Source organism: Sapajus apella, unplaced genomic scaffold, assembly GCF_009761245.1.
Source record: "Sapajus apella isolate SASKATOON/1434 unplaced genomic scaffold, GSC_monkey_1.0 scaffold6, whole genome shotgun sequence".
Lineage (NCBI taxonomy): Eukaryota > Metazoa > Chordata > Mammalia > Primates > Cebidae > Sapajus > Sapajus apella.
The window spans coordinates 26,554,012-26,577,950 of NW_022436946.1; the positions used below are offsets into that span (position 1 = coordinate 26,554,012).

At 34.4% G+C, this 23,939-nt stretch overlaps 1 protein-coding gene across 1 annotated transcript in view; it reads left to right on the forward strand.

Annotated features, from left to right (window-relative positions):
• The window catches only part of TRDN (triadin), a 377,062-nt gene that overhangs the window by 314,327 nt on the left and 38,796 nt on the right, over positions 1-23,939 (forward strand). Inside the window, exons 27-34 of the mRNA XM_032274890.1 lie at positions 2,624-2,650; positions 2,981-3,028; positions 4,806-4,853; positions 6,117-6,134; positions 8,190-8,234; positions 16,229-16,249; positions 20,905-20,931; positions 21,827-21,865. Coding sequence (XP_032130781.1) covers positions 2,624-2,650; positions 2,981-3,028; positions 4,806-4,853; positions 6,117-6,134; positions 8,190-8,234; positions 16,229-16,249; positions 20,905-20,931; positions 21,827-21,865 — 273 coding nt within the window. The remainder of the gene's footprint in view (positions 1-2,623; positions 2,651-2,980; positions 3,029-4,805; positions 4,854-6,116; positions 6,135-8,189; positions 8,235-16,228; positions 16,250-20,904; positions 20,932-21,826; positions 21,866-23,939) is intronic.

The following is a 23,939-nucleotide window of genomic DNA, read 5'->3' on the forward strand; positions in this document are numbered from 1 at the left end:
CATAGGGATTTGTTTCAGCAGCACCTACTTTCCTAAAGCAAAATTGATTAGTTTACTCTGATGGCTAAAATAAAATACCACAAATTGTGTTGCTTAAAATTATAGAAATTTTTCTCTCTCACAATTTTTTAAGTTAGAAGTCCAAAATCAAGGTGTTGACAAAGCAGCACTTCCTTTTAAACCCCTAGAGGAGAGTACTTCTTTGCTTCTCCTAGCTTCTGTTGTTTCCTAGCAATCCTCAGTGTTCCTTGGAGTGAAGGAACGTATGGCTTTGATCTCTGCTTCTATTATTGCATGATCATCTTCTCTCTTTGTGTCTTTTCTCCTCTTCTTATAAGGACAATAGTCATATTGGATAAAGAACCCACCCTTCTCTAGCATGACCTCATCTTACCTTAACTAATTACGTCGGTAGCAACCCTATTTCCAAATAAGTTTACACTCTGAGGTACTGGGGGTTAGGACTCAACAGATTGTTTGGGGGAACACAATTGAGCCATCACACTATTTATTTAAATTTCTAAATCATCATTCTCAGCAAACTGACAGAAGAGCAGAAGATCAAACACCGCATGTTCTCACTCATAGGCGGGTGTTGAACAATGAGAACACATGGACACAGGGAGGGGAGCACTACACACTGGGGTCAGTTGGGGGGAAATAGGGGAGGGAGGGTGGGGGGTGGGGAGCTGGGGAGAGATAGCAAGGGGAGAAATGCCAGATGTAGGTGATGGGGAGGAAGGCAGCAAATCACACTGCCATGTGTGTTCCTATGCAACAATTTTGCATGTTCTTCACATGTACCCCAAAACCTAAAATGCAATAAAATAAATAAATGGGAAAAAAAAATTTCTAAATCACATAAGTACCCAATTAGACCTATTTCAGAGAGTTTCTTCCAACTCGTGTTAAAATAATTTATCTCATATTGACTTTGGAACTATTTCCTGCAATAATCATCTTGGGAAAAAGTAGAAAAATTAGATTTAAAAGAATTAGCTGTAGCAACAGCTTGATAGACAAGTGCAAAGCATGTTTCTGTTTTGTGTTTAATAGTCCATCATTGACAAACAAGCATAAAACTGGAATAAATTTTAGTCGATTTTTTTGTTTGTTTGTTTTTTGAGGCTGTATCTCGGTCCGTCACCCAAGCTGGAGTGCAGTGGTGTGATCTCGGCAAACCGAAATTGCCACCTCCTGGGTTCAAGCAATTCTCCTGCCTCAGCCTCCCAATTATGATAGCAAAATAAAATTATTTCTAAAAATTAATTTGTATTCTAGTTCATTTTTTCAGGTTTTAAATTTTCTCCCTTTTCTTTCCCTCAGAGCCTCAAGTTAAAAAAGAAACAAAACCAGGAAACATTAGCTTTATTTTATATAGATTCAGAGCTGACATTACCTTTATTTTATTAAGTATTAAAAGAGGCTTACATCTCACTAGGGGGACATGCACAGAGTCTCCCAGTTCCTCATTATTTTGTCCACTCTATTGCTCAACACGATTTTATAGTACTGGATTAGGTGAGAATGGGAATATTCCCTAGACAAATACATCTAGAAAATGACCTTAAATAAATCTCAACAGAGGTTTCAGGTTTCTGGAGATATTTCTTAGGTTTTTATGAAATTATTCATAATCATGTTTAACTTACGGCTTTATTTCTGAAATTCTGGTGGCTTTGCTTTGATAATTCTGGTGTATTTCCAGTAACATATAAGAATTATAAAATCATAAGGTTATAGACTATTGTGGTTAGAAGAAAATGAAAGCAAAAATTTATTATGCATTTACTGTGAGCTAAGGACTAGCATAGGATTTTTACTTTCATCATATCATTATGAGAAACAAACAGCATGGCAATTATTATCTATACTTAATATCTGAAGAAGGAGTTCAATAGATCAAGTTCAGAAAATAAGTTATTCTTCCAAGATTTTTAAGTTAATAAATGTTGGAGCTAGGGGTCTGCCCCATGTCTGATTTGCACCAAACCCTGGGTCCTCCCATTAAGAGATTGTCCCTAAAATGCTATTATTTTATTGGAAGGTAGCACTGACCTAAAAAAAAAGGTGCCCTTTTCAAGTTTACATTGTTATTTAGTGTTTAAGTCCTAGCTCTGATACCAACTAGCTATTGACCTGAGGCAAGTTCCAAAAAACCCTCAGGCTCTATGGTAGCTATTTCTTCATTATAAAAGATTACTTAGCAAGATTCTTCAATATCGATAAATCAAGAATGGAAATCTAGACACATATGCAATACTACCTCAGCCCCTGAATTCTCACCAGAACTTACTGGGCAACTGATCATAAGTTTGAATATAGTTGCGCTTGTGATAAACTTACAATATATCAAGGCTTATAACAGCCTTGTTACATTACAAATATTATTATGATTTTATCATTTATTTTCCTGATATTTATTTGCTATAGGTGAATATGTTTTACCAGATAGAAGCATTTTATATTTTTGCCAGTTTTACACTCTTTAACCAGAAACCCAACACCATTTAAAGCTAGTAATGCCTAGTTCTAGTGACAATAACAAATTATATTGGTTATTGTTAAATACTTCATTTTGCAGGTAATTTAATCTAATATGTTATTTATTTATTCTTTTTAGCTGTATCTGAAAAAGTGCAAATACACAGTATGTATATTAATTTCATTTTTTATGCTTATATAGAGTTTTTTACAAGAAAATTTTGAAACGTCTTCAAAATCACATATTTTCAATCTGTGCTTTTATATTTATGCTTTATTACAGCCTGTGCTTTGAAAATTATAGTTTTGAAAATTTTGTAAATAAGAATTTTTTGTCATATTGTTTTCATGAGCTAAAATCTTTAAGTTTTACATAGAAACAAGGATGCTATGAAGGTTTCAGAATATTCTTTCTTCTGGGCACATTTGCTAAAATCTGCCAGTTATTTTCCCAGCTTCTAAATACCTAAAAAGATTTTTGTTTTATTATTTTCAGAACAAGACATAGTGAAACCAGAAAAGACTGTTTCTCATGGTAAACCAGGTATTTTGCAGGTGGTATTTGTAGTATCAAATTGTCTCTCAATGTTCTAATTTTAGCAGAAGGAAAAGTTTAGAGTCAAATCTAAAGTTATTTGGGACAATTCAGGTCTTAAGTCATCAGATTCTAGACCATCTCTAATTTTAGTCATCTTCAGACTATTCTTTTTATACTGAGAACTGAACCACTAAGATGTAACTAAACAGCTAGTCTTCACTTCCCATCAGAGAGTTAGCTTTACACAAAGATAATCACCCAGCACTTAGATGAATGGGCTCTATACTTTCTGTTTTATTCTGATTTGGGCAAGGCATTCTGACCAAGCTTGTAATTGATTGGCTTATTCAAACACAATCATTTCAGACTCTCCAAATCCCAAAAATGCTGAAGAAATCAACATTTCTCCCTGCTTCTGTTCCTGCCTCTTTCTTTTCTTCACCGTTCCTTCCCTTTCTTCTTTTCTTTTTATTCCTGGTCTTGCATTTTGTGGAAAGTAAAAGTGAGCTAATGTGTTCTGCCTTAAAAAAAAAGATACATAATTTATCAAAACAAGGTTATGAATTAATTTTTATTTAAGAATAAAAACGAGTTTGTATTTCAGCTAATTAAATATGAATTTAGTTTTGAGGCTACCCATTCCTCAATTATTCTGTAAACTATTATTCTTCATTCCAGGCGGAATTATGTACCCAATGTTGTGACTATAGTTAGGCCAGAATCTTTGAAAAGGGAAAAACATACTTTCTCTAAACAAATCTTAGGAAATCTTTTGCTTACTTTTATAAATTGTACTTTAGAAAATCTGTATACAATGGGTTTTAGTCTCTTTGATTTGTTTTGCCTATGCTTCTTAAAAAAATATGAGACACCAACAACAGAAAATATAGGAATAAAGAAAGCAGGGCTGGAATGTGGAGAGGTAAGAAGAGCTGTCGGTATTGACAAAAGCAGAACCTTAGAAACAACTTTTAGAACCTTCTAATTAAATGAAACACTGTTATTTTCTTATGTCCCAAGTATTAGCCATTTTGAGGTGAAATAAAGAGAAGTGAGAGGCTTTAGTCTCTGAATGTACATCAAATGCATTGTCTTGTAGGAACAACTATCTTTCACTTCATTTACACCATCATGCTCTTTAAATTTTCTGTTATCCAGTGAAACTTTCTACTTAGGATATTTGATCAGTTGATTCTTACGCAGTGTGAAGTACTCGAGAAATTTAATTTCATGTAGGATCATGGCAATAACCTCTTTACTTTGACCCAAACATCTTTGTCTATGAAAAATCACTTGAGAACAGAGGACATCTCACAAATGTATCACCTTTGTTCTTCCCCAGCTTCACACTGTGAGAAATTTGGGTTCTCTAGCTATTCCTGGGTTCCCAGGGAGGCATTGACACAAGAAGGTCAAAAATTACTTCTTCCTATTCTAATTTAATAATAAAAAAGGAAAATATATTTTATAAAGCAGTACCTCTGGACAGATAAATACAGTGAAATACAGTGAATGCAAAGTAGGGTTTATATTGGCACATTAGGGAACATTTTAAGTTAGGAAAACTTCTTAGCAAGATAGCTGCAAAGGACGTTTCAGCTGGACAGATTTTCTTTATGCTTTGATCCAATTTGAATAGAAGATATTATTTGCTGTTTTATTGAGGAAACAAGTTTTTCTTGGCATTGGCGCTTTTTCAAAAAGAATACAAAATACCATGGCTGAAATATGTCACTCATGTATTCAAAATTTCTACTTGTGTTAACGTTTTTTCCTATCACAGAAGAAAAACTTCTCAAGCAGGTAAAAGCTGTCCCAATAGAAAAAACAGGTAAATAATATTTTATGTATTTTTTCTATGTCTCATTATATATTATGTGGTGTCCATGTGTGTTCATGCACACACACACGGACACCTTCAAGGAAGTGTGTAGACTTTTAATACCATAACTTCTAAGATTTCGAATTCTTGTGAATAACTAAAGATATAGTCAATATATTTTTTATTAAATAATAATAACTAAAATAGCATAACTTTAAGAGTGATTGACCTAAGCTTATGTGTGATTCATGAGAAAATCTATATAATGCATTGATTACCATGTATACTTAGGTGTTTAATCTTATTTTTAAAGCACACTTCCTCAAATCTTAAAATCACCGAAGTCTGAAACTTTCTGCTATTTATAAATTAGCTGGAATAATTTACTTTCATGGGAGCTCCATAGAGAAGGATATGGTTACATAACTTTAAAGTCTGCCTTAAAGAATGATCAAGAGAATGCAACATTAAACTAAAAACACTCTATCTCTCATTATGAGAAAGAAAGGACGCATACTCTTGCAATTCAGAAGATTTTCCTGTAAGGAAAAAGAAAACTTCTGAGTCTTCAACTCAATTCACGCCTGAATCACTAAACTTCCTCTAGAATCAAAATTTTCTTACAATAGAAATTCTAAGATAGAAATCCTATACACCTCAGCCATTAAAAGAATCCCATCTCTTACTAATAATCATTCCAAAAGAAAAACTCTATGAAACATTTTTTCTTCTGGGATAATCAGATAATAAAGATTTAAATAGTTTCTTGGAGGAAAAATAGAATTCAGGAGTGATCTAATTATTTATAGAAATCATAGACTAGTATATCAGTAGAAAGAAAGAAATCTCATGAGGCTGTTTTCATTACTTCATATGACCATTGTACTTTACTCCAACTACTGCCTAAGTTTATACTCCTTTTAGTAAATGTTCCTTTAATTTTCACCCTAAGGTATTAATATAGCCACCTGAGTTTCTTATTCTGTTGTATGGATGTTTGGAAATTATGAAGAAGCTAGACTCAGTGTACTTGTTTCTCAGATATATAGATTGTTTTAAATTTCATGTGCATTGCGTGTATCTTACTAGCTTTTTGCAATTTGATTAATGTATTTGCTGACAGTGAAATATTAGTGCTCAAAGAAAATAGGTTAGGCTCAAGCTAAGGAGAGAAGCTAAAACTAAGAATAAGCAAATACAATTGCTAAAGAGTTATTTTTTCTGTGATTTGTGCTCATCAATATGCCATGTGTTTCCCTCCATTCTACACAGACAAGCCCAAGCCAGCAAGTAAGAGATGAAAAGAATAACACCTGAGAAATATTGCTTGACCATTTCAGCTCTAACAATTTGCTTGGTTTTTTAAGTCATTATTTTTAGTGTTGCCTGTGGCTAGATTAATAATAAATTAATGTTATTGCTATGTAACTGTTATTAGTGATAAATTGATGTTATTGCTATGGTTTAATATTCTTGACTTTCACTACTAATTAGTGACTCATTATAATTATACAAAAGAAATATCTAGAAGTTTGACGCTATTGTTAATATCAAAAGAGGGAGTCCATATAGGCTATAAAATACCACTCACAATAAGTTAAGGTATGTGGGAAATCTTTCAAATATATACAATGAATAACAAAAAAAGGAAATGATATAAAATTGTCAGTGTTATGAACCATAGACTGTTTCTAATTTGCTTGTTTTAAGCTATGTTAATTAAACCATAGGTAAACCTTAGCAGTTAAAAATCTATTTTATTATCAATATTTTGCCATTTGTCTATTATAATTATGAAATGTCCTCATGAATGTGGACTTTGAAGATCCTGTATTTCACTGTACAGGCGTGGCACAGAGAGTATAGTAATAGAGAGTTTAACGGTGACTTTTGGACTTAGGAAAGCATAAATATTTACCCACTAAGGTAGTAAATATGTTCAACATTGTGTCAAAATTGTGATGTTGGTCCTTGAATGATGTACATTTGTGAAACACAAGCTTAGACAAATGCATGAGTGGCTATTGGTCAGATATATTCTGGCTCTTGTATGTAAAATTCCTCCACATGGTCCAAAGGTGAACATGTGACGTGACTTAGGAATACATATAAGTGGTTTAGGATATATAGCACAAATGCATGGCTCTAATTAGAACATACTCACATTTTAGAACCTGTGAATTGTATTTTGAATATATATGTTATATTATTATTGTTACCTTGATTTATTATTAATGCTGTTATAACATTAATACAGTGAATATTGACTTCTTCATTTTCTTTTATTTTAAATGCTTATTTACTATAACATTTATGCAAATTCAGTTCATGGAACTTTATTCTTGAATGCTATCAATTCCTAATTTACAAATATCAGTTTAGTCTGATGACACCTGGAGTCCCACATCTTCCCACCTACTTCATTGTTGGTGCATGATTTGAAGAAAAAATAGTAATTTTAGAGAAACTCCAAATTCAGAAATGAAGGAAAGACAGGACAAGTAAATAACAAGAACAGCTCAGAGGAACTGACCCTAGAGGTCATTAGAAGTAATACTTGGTCTGTTCCTGGATCTTATTCATTTTACAGATATTCTCAATCTCATTGAAGATATCCCACCTACATGGTTGACTTTAAATTCCACTTTTGATGAACGAGAATGATCTCTTAAAAATTTTAATTCAAATATTTTTCAGAGAACTAAGAGGGATGTTGATTACTCACACATTTTTATTTCATTTTGTCATGTCCTAGAGTAGTTGAGATTCAGCTAAGAGAGTTTTAACAAAACTTGAAAAAGGAGGGTGGTACAGGTCAATAAAAATACAAAATGTGGTACTCTGGAATACAACAGATATAGTTTGAATCTTCAATAAGAAACTAGTGTTCAGCAGTGCATTGTTTCTGACTAGCAAGAAGGTAACTAGGATTCAGAGAGGTAAAAAGAGGAGTTGGTAAAATGCCAAAGACAACTACCATCCACTATAAAATGTCCCCAAAGGATGAATCAACTTTCAGCAAATACATAAAACAATATTCTTATCCTTGTCTTTGCCATGTTCTATCCTCTTATACAACCCAGCTCCAAAAGGGATAAAACCCTAATACTGTCTTTTAGCCACATGTAGAGAAAAGCCTTCTCCTGGGTGCCTTGAGAATGAACCTAACTTTGTTTATAATGTGTTTTTATGGCAATATGTTTGCATTGTTTCAAATTACATGAAAATAACCTTTGGAGCATACCTCTTGGGTATACTGAGGATCACTCGCAAATATGTAAATGAGAAATGTTTGCCAAACAAAGAATCCACAGATTGCCAGTGAATTTTGATTTCTTTCTCTAGAAAAAGCTGAACATCAAGAAAAAGAACCTCCATTTATAAAAACAGGTATTTTACCATTTTTGGTTTATATTTATCTGAATTCAGCATTTTTATTATATTATAAAATTAATGTCTACAAGTGATTTTCACTGTTTCCTAGTAATGTGTCATCTTGTGGTTTGTAATATAATCCAGTTTTATCTGACCTAAGGGTTATATTTTTATCAATCAAACATGGACTGCCAAACATGTACAATTATGATACAGCAAAATCAACAAATTAGATTTGCTTTTATGATTTACAAGGTCCTTACAAAATATTTGGTATTTCACTGTTGTCACTATAATTTATCATACTGATGAATTGATCCACTGTTGATAGTTTTAAAATATCCTATCAAATTATACAGATTAATTTTCACAAATTGTGAATTCTGCTTGAAATATCTTCTTAAAAGAGAAGTTATCCCATTTTAAAAGTTAGCTTAATTCTTTTAAAATGTCATTCAATTTTTACAGTATGTAATACTTCACATGGTTCAAAAACTGAAGCGTATATGAAGCTAACTGCAAAAATCTCTCTCTTTTTTATTAAATTCTACCAGTTCTTATTGCAAAAAATACCTGATAATATCCTTAGGTATTTATTTATATATTTAATATCCATACATATGTATTTATATTTATCCATAGTTAAATTATATATATATATAAAATTGTACTTTAGATTCTGGGGTACATGTGCAGATCATGCAGAATTGTTGCATAGGTACATACAAGGCAATGTGGTTTGCTGCCTCCATCCCCCTGTAACCTATATCTGGCATTTCTCCGCATGTTATCCCTCCCCAACCTCCCTACCTCCACTGTCCCTCCCCTAGTTCTCCCCAACAGACCCCAGAGCGTGATGCTCCCCTCACTGTGTCCATGTGTTCTCATTGTTCAACACCCGTCTATGAGTGAGAACATGTGGTGTTTGATTTTCTGTTCTTGTGTCAGTTTGCTGAGAATGATAGTTTCCAGATTCATCCATGACCCTACAAAGGACACCAACTCATCGTTTTTTATGGCTGCAGAGCATTCTATGGTGAATATGTATCACATTTTCCTTGTCCAGTCTATCATTGATGGGCATTTGGGTTGGTTCCAGGTCTTTGCTATTGTAAACAGTGCTGCAATGAACATACGTGTTCATGTGTCTTTATATTAGAACGATTTACATTCCTTTGGATATATAACCAGTAATGGGATTGCTGGGTCAGATGGAATTTCCATTTTTAGGTCCTTGAAGAATCGCCACACTGTCTTCCACAATGGGTGAATTAACTTACACTCCCACCAACAGTGTAAAAGTGTTCCTATTTCTCCACATCCTCTCCAGCATCTGTTGTCTCCAGATTTTTTAATGATTGCCATTCTAACTGGCATGAGATTGTATCTCAATGTGGTTTTGATTTGCATTTCTCTAATGACCAGTGATGATGAGCATTTATTCATATGTTTGTTGACCTCATAAATGTCTTCTTTTGAAAAGCGTCTGTTCGTATCTTTCACCCACTTTTAAATGGGCTTGTTTGTTTTTTTCTTGTAGATCTGTTTTAGTTCTTTGTAGATTCTGGATATTAGCCCTTTTTAAAATGGGTAGATTGCAAAAATGTTTTCCCATTCTGTTGGTTGCCAGTTCACTCTAATGATTGTTTCTTTTGCTGTACAGAAGCTCTGGAGTTTAATTAGGTACCATTTGTCTATTTTGGCTTTTGTTGCCATTGCTTTTCGTGTTTTAGTCATGAAGTCCTTGCCTATGCCTATGTCCTGAATGGTTTTGCCTAGGTTTCCTTCTAGGGCTTTTATGGTGTTAGGTCTTATGTTTAAGTCTTTAATCCATCTGGAGTCAATTTTAGTGTAAGGTATCAGGAAGGAGTCCAGTTTCTATTTCTGCACATGGCTAGGCCAGTTTTCCCAACACCATTTGTTAAACAGGGAATCCTTTCCCCACTGCTTGTTTTTGTCAGGTTTGTCAAAGATCAGATGGTTGTAGATATGTTGTGTTGCCTCCGAGACCTCTGTTCTGTTCCATTGGTCTATATGTCTGTTTTGGTACTGGTATCAAGCTGTTTTGATTACTGTAGCCTTGTAGTATAGTTTGAAGTCAGGTAGCGTGATGCCTCCAGCTTTGTTCCTTTTGCTTAGGATTGTCTTGGCTATGTGGGCTCTCTTTTGGTTCCATATGAAGTTTAAGTTGGTTTTTTCCAGTTTGTGGAGAGGGTCATAGGTAGCTTGATGGGGATAGCATTGAATATAAATTACTTTGGGCAGTGTGGCCATTTTCGCAATACTGATTCTTCCTAGCCATGAGCATGGAATGTTTTTCCGTCTGCTTGTGCCCTCTCTTATTTCCTTGATCAGTGGTTCATAATTCTCCTTGAAGAGGTCCTTTACATCCTTTGTTAGTTGTATTCCAAGATATTTTATTCTCTTTGTAGCAATTGTGAATGGGAGTTAACTCTTGATTTGATTCTCTTTAAGTCTGTTATTGGTGTATAGGAAAGCTTGTGATTTCAGCACATTGATTTTCGTATCCTGAGACTTTGCTGAAGTTGCTTATCAGTTTCAGGAGATTTTGGGCCGAGACGATGGGGTCTTCTAAATATACAATCATGTCATCTGCTAATAGAGACAATTTGACTTCCTCCTTTCCTAATTGAATATCTTTTATTTCTTTTTCTTGTCTGATTGCTCTGGCTAGAACTTCCAATACTATATTGAATAGAGAGGGCATCCTTGTCTAGTGCCAGATTTCAAAAGGTATACTCCCAGTTTTTGCCCATTCAGTATGGTATCAGCCGCGGCTTTGTCGTAAATAGCTTTTATTATTTTGTGCTATGTTCCACGCCTAGTTTATTGAGAGTTTTTAGCATAAAGGGCTATTTAATTTTGTTGAATGCCTTCTCTGCATCTATTCAGATGATCATGTGGTTTTCGTCTTTGGTTCTGTTTATGTGGTGGATTACATTTATAGACTTGCATATGTTGAACTCGTCTTGCATCCCCGGAATGAAGCCTACTTGATTGTGATGGATAAGCTTTTTGATGTGCTGTTGCAGTCGGTTTGCCAGTATTTTATTGAAGATTTTTGCATCCATGTTCATCATGGATATTGGCCTGAAGTTTTCTTTTTTTTGTTGAGTCTCTGCCAGGTTTTGGTATCAGGATGATGTTGGTTTCATAAAATGATTTGGCAAGGATTCCTTTTTTGGATTGTTTAGAATAGTTTCAGAAGTTGTGGTACCAATGCCTCTTTGTATATCTGGTAGAATTTGGCTGTGAACCCATCTGGACCTGGGTTTTTTTTCGTTGGTAGGCTATTAATTGCTGCCTCAACTTCAGCCCTTGTTATTGGTCTACTCAGGGTATCTACTTTTTCCTGGTTTAGACTTGGGAGTGCGCAAGTGTCTAGGAATTTATCCATTTCTTCCAGGTTTACTGGTTTATGTGCATAGAGTTCTTTGTGGTAATATCTGATGGTAGTTTGTATTTCTGCAGAATCGGAGGTGATATCCTCTTTATCATTTTTTATTGCATCTATTTGATTCTTCTCTCTTTTCTTTTTTATTAATCTGGCTAGTGGCCTATTTCATTGATTATTTTGAAAAAGCGGCTCCTGGATTTATTGATTTTTCAAAGCGTTTTTGTGTCTCTATCTCCTTCAGTTCTGCTCTGATCTTAGTTATTTCTTGTCTTCTGTTTGCTTTTGAGTGTTTATTAATCTTGCTTCTCCAGATGTTTCAATTTTGATGATAGGTTGTCAATTTTAGATCTTTCCTTGCTTCTCATGCGGGCATTTATTCCTATATATTTCCCTCTAGACACTGCTTTAAATGTGTCCCAGAGATTCTGGTACATTGTGTATTCATTCTCGTTGGTTTCAAAGAACATCTTTATCTCTTCCTTCATTTCTTTGTTTATCCAGTCAACATTCAAAAACCAGTTGTTCTGTTTCCACGAAGTTGTCCAGTTCTGAGTTGGTTTCTTAATCCTGAGTTCCAATTTGATTGCACTGTGGTCTGAGAGACTGTTATGATTTCTACTTTTTTGCATTTGCTGAGGAGTGGTTTACTTCCAATTATGTGGTCAGTGTCAGAGTAGGTGTGATTTGTTGCTGAGAAGTATGTATATCCTGTGGATTTGGGGTAAAGAGTTCTGTAGATGTCTATTAGGTTTGCTGGGTTGAGACCTGAGTTCAAGTCCTGGATATCCTTGTTAATTTTCTGTCTCATTCAACTGTCTAATATTGACAGTGGAGTGTTAAAGTCTCCCACTATTATTGGGTGGGAGTCTAAGTCTCTTTCTAGATAGTTGAGAACTTGCTTTATGTATCTGGATGTTCCTGTATTGGGTGCATATATATTTAGGATTGTTAGCTCTTCTTGTTGCATTGACCCTTTTACCATTATGTAATGCCCTTCTTTGTCTCTTTCAATCTTTGTTGGTTTAAAGTCTATTATCAGAGACTAGGATTGCAACTCCTGCTTTTTTTTTTCCATCTCCATTTGCTTGGTAAATCTTCCTCCATCCCTTTATTTTGAGCCTGTGAATCCTTGCATGTGAGATGGGTTTTCTGAATACACCACACCAATGGGTTTTGAGTTTTTATTCAATTTGCCAGTCTGTGTCTTTTGATTGGGGCATTTAGCCCATTTACATTTAAGGTTAACATTGTTATGTGTGAATTTGATCCTGCCATTTTGATGCTAGCTGGTTGTTTTGTCTGTTAGTTGATGCAGTTTCTTCATTGTGTTGATGGTCTTTACCATTTGGTATGTTTTTGGAGTGGCTGGTGCTGGTTGTTCCTTTCTATGTTTAGTGCTTCATTCAGAAGCTCTTGTAAAGCAGGCCTGGTAGTGATGAAATCTCTCAGCAATTTCTTGTTTATAAAGGATTTTGTTTCTCCTTTGCTTATGAAGTGTAGTTTGACTGGATATGAAATTCTGGTTTGAAAGTTCTTTTCTTTAAGGATGTTGATTATTGGCCCCCACTGTCTTCTGGCTGGTAGGGTTTCTGCCAAGAGATCCACTGTGATTTGATGGGCTTTCCTTTGTGGATAACCCGACCTTCCTCTCTGGCTGCCCTTAGCATTTTCTCCTTCATTTCAACCCTGGTGAATCTGACAATTATGTGCCTTGGGGTTGCTCTTCTTGAGAAATACATTTGTGGTGTTCTCTGTATTGCCTGGACTCGAATGTTGGCTTCCTTGCTAGGTTGGGAAGTTCTCCTGGATAATATACTGAAGAGGGTTTTCCAGCTTGGATTCATTCTCTCCACCATATTCAGGTACACCTATCAAATGTAGATTAGGTCTTTTCACATAATCCCATATTTCTTGGTGGGTTTTTTCATTTCTCTTTGCTCTTCTTTCTCTAATCTTGTCTTCTGATTTTATTTCATTGAGTTGATCTTCAACCTCTGGTATCCTTTCTTCTTCTTGGTTGATTTGGCTATTGAAACTTGTGTATGCTTCCTAAAGTTCTCTGGTTGTGTTTTTCATCTCCATCAGGTCATTTATATTCTTCTCTAAGCTGTTTATTCTCATTATCATTTCATCAAACCTTTTTTCAAGGTTCTTAGTTTCTTTGCTTTGGGTTAGAACATGTTCTTTTAGCTCAGAAAAGTTCACTATTACCCACCTTCTAAAGCCTCTTTCTGTCAATTCATCAGACTCATTCTCTATCCAGCTTTGTTCTCTTCCTGGTGTTGAATTATGATCCCTTGGAGGAGGAGAGGCATTCTTGTTTTTGGTGTTTTCATCCTTTTTGCACTGGTTTCTTCCCATCTTTGTGGATTTATCTACCTGTGGTCTTTGTAGCTGGTGGCTTTCTGATGGAGTCTCTTAGCAGACTTCCATTTTGTTGATGCTGAAGTTGTTTCTGTTTTTTAGTTTTCCTTTTAACTGTCAGGCCCCTCTGCTGTAGGCCTGCTGGAAGTCCACTCCAGTCCCTGCTTGCCTGGGGATCACCCGCAGGGGCTGCAGAACAGTAAGGGCTGCTGCCAGTTTCTTCTGTTATCTTTGTCCCAGAAGGGTACCTGCCAGATGTCAGCCTTAGCTCTCCTTTACAAGTGCCTCTTTGGATATACAGGGATCAGGGAACTGCTTGAGAAGACAGTCTGTCCCTTATAGGTGCTCAAGTGCTGAGCTGGGAGCTCCATTGTTCCGTTTAGAGCTTCTGGGCTGGTATGTTTAAGCCTGCTGCAGTGGAACTCATAAGTGCCTTTTTCGCCAGGTGCTCTGTCCTGGGAATGTGGGGCTTTATTTATAAGTTCCTGACATGATGCTGCCTTTTTTCAGAGATGTCCTGTCCAGCAAGGTGGTAGTCTAGCCACAGTCTGCCAGCAGGAGCATTACTGAGCTACTGTGGGCTCTGCCCAGCTGCAATGTGAACTTCCTGTTAGAACTGCCTTGGTAAGGGCAGACTGCCTTGGTAGTGGCAGAGTGCCTCCGTAATGGTGGATGTCCTTCCCCCCACTGAGCTGGACATTCCTGGGTCCAGCTGCACTTGCTGTGAAACTCCCAATCTAGAGCATTTTTCAGATTGCTGGTCTTTGTTGTGGGTGGGACCTGCTGAATCAGATCACCTGGCTCCCTGTTTCAGTTACCTTTTTTTTTTAGTTGAATGGGAGGCTCTGTATCCCAGGCATTCTGGGTGCCTGTTGAAACAGCCACCTGGGTTTGTGCGAGTTTTTGTGTGGAGACCCACAGCGCCAGCTAAAACAGCCATGCTGGAAACTTGTGGCACCTTTCAGCCCAGGAATATCCTTGTCTGTGGGCAGTAAAAACTCTTGTGAAAATGCAGTGATCACTCACCCTCCACATTCTTCTCACTGCGAACTGCACTCCAGATCTGTTCCTATTTGGCCATCTTCCCTTTCTCAGTTATTTCTTAATGTATCCTTCTATCATTATCTTTCTACCTGTACAAATACACACACACACACACACACACACACACACACACATACGCCACTTTTGTTTTTCTTACACAAATATTAACATGCTATAAATTATACTGTCACTAGGTTTTTCTATTTCAGAATATATCTTGAAGTTTTTTTACATATCAGTACATAAAATATTTCCTAAAAATAGTGTTTTATTGTATGTTTGTACACAGTTAACTTAATTAGACTCTAATTGATGTATGTTAATGTTGTTTTAAAAGCCTCCTTTAAAAATGTATAATAATATATACCAATCTAGTTTTGTTAATTTCACAAATTAATTAACAATATGTCTAGTTTTATTAATTTTATGGGAAAAAAATCTTTAAAGTAGATTTTTTTTTGTAAGAGGGTATATTAAATATAGTTTGAATAGATATTACTAATTGCTCTCTACAAAAAAAGTATCAAATTGCATTCCCTCTGTTAACATGCTCATTATTTGACTTAATTTTAGATGATTCAAACCTTCTGCAATCATAGCTAAATCTTGTCTACTTTTTATGAAGGAATAGAACTTTAGATGTAAGATGACACAGTTAATGTTTTTAGTTAACAAATTTTAGAAGACATGCTATACTGGAAAAAAATAGAATGTCTTTATGATTTTTTTTAACCTACCACCCCTTAATTTCTGAGATTTTATAAATTAATCTTGTTCAACATACTGGATTGGGAGAATGTAAATCTTAGTCTAAGCTAATATTAATATGTATTCTAAAAGGACAGTGACAGAATATGTATTTTATGCCATTTCAGAAACAGTAAGAAGTTCAGATTATTGTGAGTATTCATTAATATTATATGAAATAAAACATGAAGTTTTACAGAAATGAAGAATAGGCTAAAAAAGATTCCATAGTTTCAGGATTTACTGTTCTGTAGGAAACTCATTGAGAGTATGACTTGAAAATTATTAAAAATACACTCCCTACTGTTCATTGTAGATATAAGTTTAGGCTTATTCTTATTTTTACTGTAAAAAGCAAAAATAGGAAATGTAAAGAGCTGATATATTATCCATAGACAGAAAATTATCACTCATTTTCTTTTTTTTTTCTTTTTAGACAAACCAAAGCCAGCTCCAAGTAAGTGTACCATTTTAGAATTTTAAGAATGCCCTATTTCATTGTTTTAATTTCATCATTTCTCTGAGTTATAAATGAAGTTAAAAACGTATGGTATGTTTGTTAATGTAATAGCCATCATACTATTACCATATAAGTGAGTCTGGTTGACACAGGATATTGTGTGTACAAGCATACCCTGGAGACAAAAAGCACAACCAAAGGAAAATGGGTACAGCAAGAAGCCATAGACCAATAAGCACATGAAGAGATATTTAGTGATTCAAAAAATGCAATTCAAGGAAAATTAAATGTCATTGTACTGGCATACCTCGAGATGTTTTAGGTTTCATTCAGACCACCACAATAAAGTGAATTTAAACTAAGTCACACAATTTTTTATTTTCCTAGTGCACATCAAATTACGTTTATACTATACTGTAGTCTATTAAGTGCGCAAGAAGATTATGTCTAAAAAATGTACATAGCTTAATTTAAAAGTATTTTGCTGCTAAAATACTTTTATTTTAACCTTCATCATCTGAATCTTCAGCAAGTTGCAATACTTTTGCTGCTGAAAGGCCTTCTCTCGATGTTGATGGGTGCTAATTGATGAAGGTGGTAGTTTCTGAAGTTTAGGGTAGCTGTGGTAATTTCTCAAAATAAGACTTAATAAAATTTGGCACACTGACTCTTTAACAACAGATTTCTTTATAGTACCTGTAGCTATTTTAAAGCATTTTACTCACAGTAGAACTGCTTTCAAAATTAGAGTAAACATCTCACACTTGACTTCTGCTTTATCAACTAAGTTTATGGAATATTCTAAATCCTTTGTTGTCATTTCAGCAATGTTTGCAACATCTTCACCAGGAATAGATTCCATATCAAGTGTCCATTTTCTTTTCTCATCCTTGAGAAATAACTCCTCATCTGTTCAAGTTTGTTCATGTATTAAAGCAATTCGGTCACCACTTCCTTTTCTAATTCTTTTGTTACTCCCAACACATCTGCAGTTACTTCTACTGAATCCTCAAAGTCATTCATAAGAGTTGGAATCAATTTCTTTCAAACTCCTGTTGATGCTGACATTTGGACTCCCTCATGAGTCACAAATGTTCTTAATGGCACCTGGAAAGGTGATTCCTTTCCAGAAGACTTTCAACTTACTTTGCACAGATTCATCAGCTGTGTCACTATATATGATACCTATAGCCTTACAAATTGTATTTATTAAAAAATAAGACTTGAATGTCAAAATTTCTCCTTGGTCCCATAGGCTACAGAATGGATCTTGTGTTCACAGGCATGAAAACAATATTAAACTCCTTGTATATCTCCATTAGAGCTCTTGAGTGACCAGGTGCATTGTCAGTGAGCTATAATATTTTGAAAGGAATCTTCTTTCTTAGCAGTAGGTCTCAACAGTGGGCTTAAAACAGTCAGTAGTAAATCATGCTGTAAACAGTTGTGCTGTCATCTAGATTTTGTTATTCCTGTGATAGAGCACAGGCAGAGTGGATTTAGCATAATTATTAAGGGACCTAAAATTTTCAGAATGATAAAGAAGCTTTGGCTTCAACTTCAAGTCACCAGCTTCATTAGCCTCCAACGAGAGAATCAGCCTGTCTTTTGAAGGTTTGAAGCCAGATATTGACTTTTCTCTCTAGCTATGAAAGTTCTAGATGAGATCTTCTTTCAATAGAAAACTATTTATTAAGTTGTTGTTGTTGTTTTAAATACAGGGTCTTACTCTGTCACCAGGCTGGAGTCCAGTGGAGGGATCATAGCTCACTACAGCCTCAAACTCCTTGGCTCAAGTGAACCTCCCTAGAAGGCTATTTTGTCTACACTGAAAGTTTATCGTTTATTGTAGCCATCTTGGTCAATTATCTTAACTAGATCAGGTTAACTTTCTGCAGCTTCTATTATCAGTATTTGCTGCTTCACCTTGAAATTTTATGTTATGCAGGTGGCTTCTTTCCTTACATTTCATGAACCAACCCTGCTAGCTTCCAACTTTTCTTCTGCAGCTTCCTCACTTCTTTCATCCTTCACAGATTTGAAGACAGTTAGGGCATTGCTATAGATTGAATTTTGGCTTAAGGGAATGTTATAGCTGCCTTGGTTTTCTATTCAGCCCACTAAAACTTTCTTTGTCTCAGCAATAAGGCTGTTTCCCTTTCTTAACATTTATGTGTTCACTGGAGTAACACTTTGACTTTCCTTCAAGAACTTTCCCTTTGCATTCAAAATTTGGCTAACTCTGGTACAAGAGGCCTAGCTTTCAGCCTGTTCTAGCTTTCAACATGCCTTTCTCACAAAACTTAATTATTTCTAATTTCTGATTTAAGGTGAGCAATGTGCAAGTCTTTCTTTCTTGTGAATACTTTGAGGCCATTGTAGGGTTATTAACTGGCCTAATTTCAAAACTATTGAGTTCTCAGGAAACAGAAAGGCCTAAAGGAAAGAGAGAGAGAACTGGTGAATGGAAGTCCCAATACACACTTTCATTAAGTTTACCACCTTATATAGGTGTGGTTTGATGCACCCAAAACAATTACGATAGTAACATCAAAGATCACTGATCATAGATTGCCATAACAGATATAATAGTAATGAAAAATTTGAAATATTGTGAGAATTACCAAAATGAGACAGGGAAATGTGAAGGAAGCAAATGCAGCTGGAAAAATTACACCAATAGACTTAATTATACGGGATTGCCACAAACTTTCAACTTATAAAAAACGTTGATACCTGAGAAGCGCAATTAAGTGACGCACTTTAAAATGAGCATGCTTGTATTATACTCATTAATCCTTGAACGTGTATTTATTGAGCAGCTATTAGAAATATGACACCGAACCAGGATATATGAGGGAATGTATATCATGTTTTCTGTTGAGATACCTGTTTTACTAACACATTAACCATGATAACTAATACTCATGCAAAAAAAAAGTAATTGTATCTCTCTCTTATCTACTTTCAATTTTTTGTTCAGATGTGTTGAATCAACACAGTATGAAGACCCCTCTAACAGTTATTATGTGGGTTGAGAAAAAAGAGTACATAATATATGTTCTCAATTTATTTAATTTTAACGCATTAGCTTTTTATTTTCTAATTTTTTTAAAGCTCTGAGGTACATTTTATTTTGTAATTCAAAATCACTAGGGTTTTCTGAACATTTTAAACAATTATAAAGATGCAACAGTGAACAATGAAGCTATTTATTTTATACTATTAAAGTATGCAGACCGTATCCTGAATTTAAATTTGAACATTTCAATCCAAAGTGTATCTGGATGTTTTATTTATATGTTTTAATACCCAGAACTAACCTGTTTTCTTAACAGCATATGACAGATTCCTTAATAATGCAGCTACAATTTACTTCTTAATGGATTAAATGCCAATTTTAAACATTAAGTACAGCCTTTAGGCTGGAGAAATTCTCTAGCAAAGTTTGTGTTATTGCTGCTAATATGAACACTCTTACCAAAATTAAGGGTTAAAATTCAAAACTAGAGTGCTAATATGAAACATCACCATAAAGCCATACTATATTTTTATGAAACATTATTCTTTGTATACCATCATCGTTATAAAATGCTTTAATTCCTTTTTATGAATTTTGAAAATAGCTCCCTAAAATAGTTAGGTAAGACTGATAAAACTGATATCATATTTATAGAAAACATTGATATTTTATGAGAGATATTTCTTAATCTTTCAGATAATTTTTATTTTCTGGAAATGTTATTGTTTGAAATTATTTGTGACAGAAAGTTGATAAAAACTTGCCAGGTTATACATAAAAATGCTAATCTGTAAATTTACTGAAGGATTAAGAAGAAAGCATGGTTCTGAATTATCATAGGCAAAAAGCAAATATAATTTTATGTCTTCTAACACTTATCACACTGTAGTCACCATGAGTTGAGTTTGTTTTTATTATCTCACCCCACCACCCCACTCAATTGCATTTCTGACAGCATCTTATAAATGAAGATGCTTTAATAAGCATTCTATGAATTAATGGTTGCATGTATCCATGAAGATTAAAAATTTGTGTAACATATTTATAATTTGTAATTAGGAAAATCAACCAAAGAATTTAGAGTTGATTAATTAAACCACATATGTTTTTTAATTTTTTACTTTTCATTTTATTTTATTTTTAACTTTGTGAGTACATAGTAGTTGTATATATTTACGGGTACATGAGATATTTTGATATAGTCATAAAATGCATAATAATCAAATCAAGGTAAATGGGGTATCCATCACATCAGCATTTATCATATTTTTGTGTAAACATTCTACTATTTTAGTTATTTTAAAATGTACGCCAAATTATTATTGTTGACTGTAATCATCCTGTTCTATCAAGTATTAGATCTTATTTATTCTATCTAACCACTTCTATCATATTTAAACAGGCTGTTTTAGATTTATTGAAAATTTGTCTTATTTTCGAAATAGATGTCTAATTACAGTTATCAGAAATATTAATCAGGAGTACATTTCTTTGCCATTTTGAGTATATGTGCCTATTGTAATTTAGGAGGAAATGTCAGAAGATAAGTTTCAATTGTCTGCTATTGAATAAAAAACTATACTTTTTCTTATTCATTTTTTCTTTTTTTTTACATTCTTTTTTTCTAAAGAAGAAACATCAGAAGTCACAGAATCAGGTAAATGTTTACATTTTCAGAGGAGATAAGATAGAGTGGTGGAAACAGTATGTAAATTTAAGTCTCTAGCTGTATAACATTTAGAAAATCCCTTAGTTGCTCAAATTCCAGATATTCTGAACTGCAGAACAGGCATAATGATGTCCCAAAAGGCTTGTTAGAAGGACTAAATGATGTAACATGTGCACTTTTACTACATACAAACTTGTAAGCCACTATTAAATATTGTTTTACTTCCCACATTTGTCTAAAAAGCATAGCAATAAAATTATCAATTTACCAAGACTGCTTTGAAAACTGGATCCATATTTTGCTTAGAAATATTGTGTTACTTTTTATTGCTTTTATTCATTAGTTTACTCATTGAGTTTTCATCATGCCAGGCAAATTCTTATTTCCCAAATATAAAAATTTAACATGTAGTTGTTTGTCCTGTGTTTCTAGTTTAAGCCAATTAACAAAGGCATGGCTTATTCTAGCTTCTCTTCAAAGCATGAAAGAAAAAGGGAGGAGGTAGAAAAGAGGGTCATGCCTGTAAGTAACCAAACTACTCAGGAGGGTGAGGAGGAAGGATTCCTTCAGCCCAGGAGTTTGAGGGCATATAGAAAGACTCAGTCTCAAAAAAAACAAGAGGACGGGGAGGAGGAAAAAAAGAAGTAGGAGGCAGAGGAATAAAGGACTTGGAGGAGGAAGCAGAGGAGAAGGAGGAGGAGGAGAAATTATGACCCGATAGGTGACTACATAAGCAGAATGACCAAGCATAATAAAAAATGAAGTGGGAGAGTCATGACTCCCACCACTCTAGGATTAAGTCTCATCTCCAACTGTTTACTCCAAGAATTAGTAAGAAAGCCATGTTTTTTAAAATGATTATTTCTTGTTGTTTTCCCCCCAGGGAAGAAGAAAACTGAAAAATCTGAAAAAGAAAGTAAAGGTAAAGATGATATTTTAAGATATGTACATCAAATTAGCCACAAAAACAAAGGGAGAAAAATATACAATTATACAAATTATATGACTTAAAAGCAGTTGATGAAAATGAAGACACGGATTTTATAGCACGTATTATAATTGCAGTACATTACAATTCATCATGCAAAACATATAGGTATTTCATTTTTATTAAACACCTAAAAGGAATAGGAATGTAAAATCAAAAGCAGACTCTACCTGTTACTAATAAATTAAAGCTATAGACTTCTTTTCATAATTACTCCTGAACTGTGAATATTGCCTGCACAAAATTTAATTCCTCACCTTAAGAAGACTTATTAATAAATATATTACCTTGTTATGAAGAAAGTGGAAAAGATCCAAAATCAATAATTAGAAGAACTAGAGAAGAAGCAAGAACAAACAAATTCAAAAGCTAGCAGAAGTCAAGAAGTAACTAAGATCAGAGCAGAACTGAAGGAGATACAGACACAAAAAATCCCTTCAAGAAAATCAGTGAATCCAGGAGCTGGTTTATTAAAATGATTAACAAAGTATATAGAACACTAGCCAGAGTAACAAAGAAGAAAAGAGAGAGGAATCAAGTAGACACAATAAAAAATAATAAAGGGGATATCACTACTGATCTCACAGAAACTACCATCATAGAATAATATAAACATCTCTATGCAAATAAATTAGAAAATCTAGAAGAAATGAATAAATTCCTGGGCACATACACCCTCCCAAGACTAAACCAGGAAGAAGTTGAATCCCTGAATAGACCAATAACAAGTTCTGAAATTGAGGCAGTGATTAAGAGCCTACCAACCAAAAATAAAATAAAATAAAATAAACCCAGGACCAGATGGATTCACAGCAGAATTCTACTAGAGGTACAAAGAGTAGCTGGTACCATTCCTTTTGAAACTATTCCAAACAATAGGAAAAGAGGACTCCCTAACTCATTTTATGAGGCCGACATCATCCTGATACCAAAACTTGGCAGATACATAACAAAAAAAGATAATTTCAGGTCAATATCCCTGATGAACATAGATACAAAAATCCTCAATTAAATACTGACAAACTGAATCCAGCAGCACATCAGAAAGTTTATCCACCACGATCAGGTCAGCTTCACCCCTGGGATGAAAAGCTGGTTAAACATATGCAAATCAATAAACATAATAGATCACATAAATGAAACCAATGACAAAAACCACATGATTATTTCAATAGATGCAGAAAAGGCCTTTAATAAAATTCAACACCCATTCATGCTAAAAATTCTCAATAAAGCTGGTATTGATGGAATGTATCTCAAAATAATAAGAGCTAATTATGACAAACCCAGAGCCAATAGCATACTTAATAGGCAAAAGTTGGCAACATTCCCCTTGAAAACTGGCACAAGACAAAAATGCCCTCTCTCACCACTCCTATTCAAGATAGTTTTGGAAGTTTTGGCCAGGGAATCAGAAAGAGAAAGAAAGAAACAGTATTCAAATAGGAAGAGAGGATGTCAAATTGTCGCTGTTTACAGATGACATGATTATATATTTAGAAAATCCCATCAGTATAGCCCCAAAATTTCTTGAGCTGATAAGCAACTACATAAAAGTCTCATGATACAAAATCAACGTGCAAAATTCACAAGCATTCCTATACACCAATAATAGAGCCAAATCATGAGTGAACTTGCACTTACAATTGCTATGAAGAGTATAAAATACCTAGGAATATAACTTACAAGGAATGTGAAGGACCTCTTCAAAGAGAACTATAAACCACTGCTCAAGGAAATAAGAGAGGACACAAACAGATGGAAAACCATTCCATGCTCATGGATAGGAAGAATCAATATCATGAAGATGGCCATATCGCCCAAAGTAATTTATAGATTTAATGCTATTCTCATTAAGCTACCATTGACTTTCTTCACAGAATTAGAAAAATCACTTTCAATTTCATATGGAACCAAAAAAGAGCCTGTATATCCAAGACAATCCTAAGCAAAAGGAACAAAGCTGGAGGCATCATGCTACCTGACGTGAAACTATACTACAAGGCTA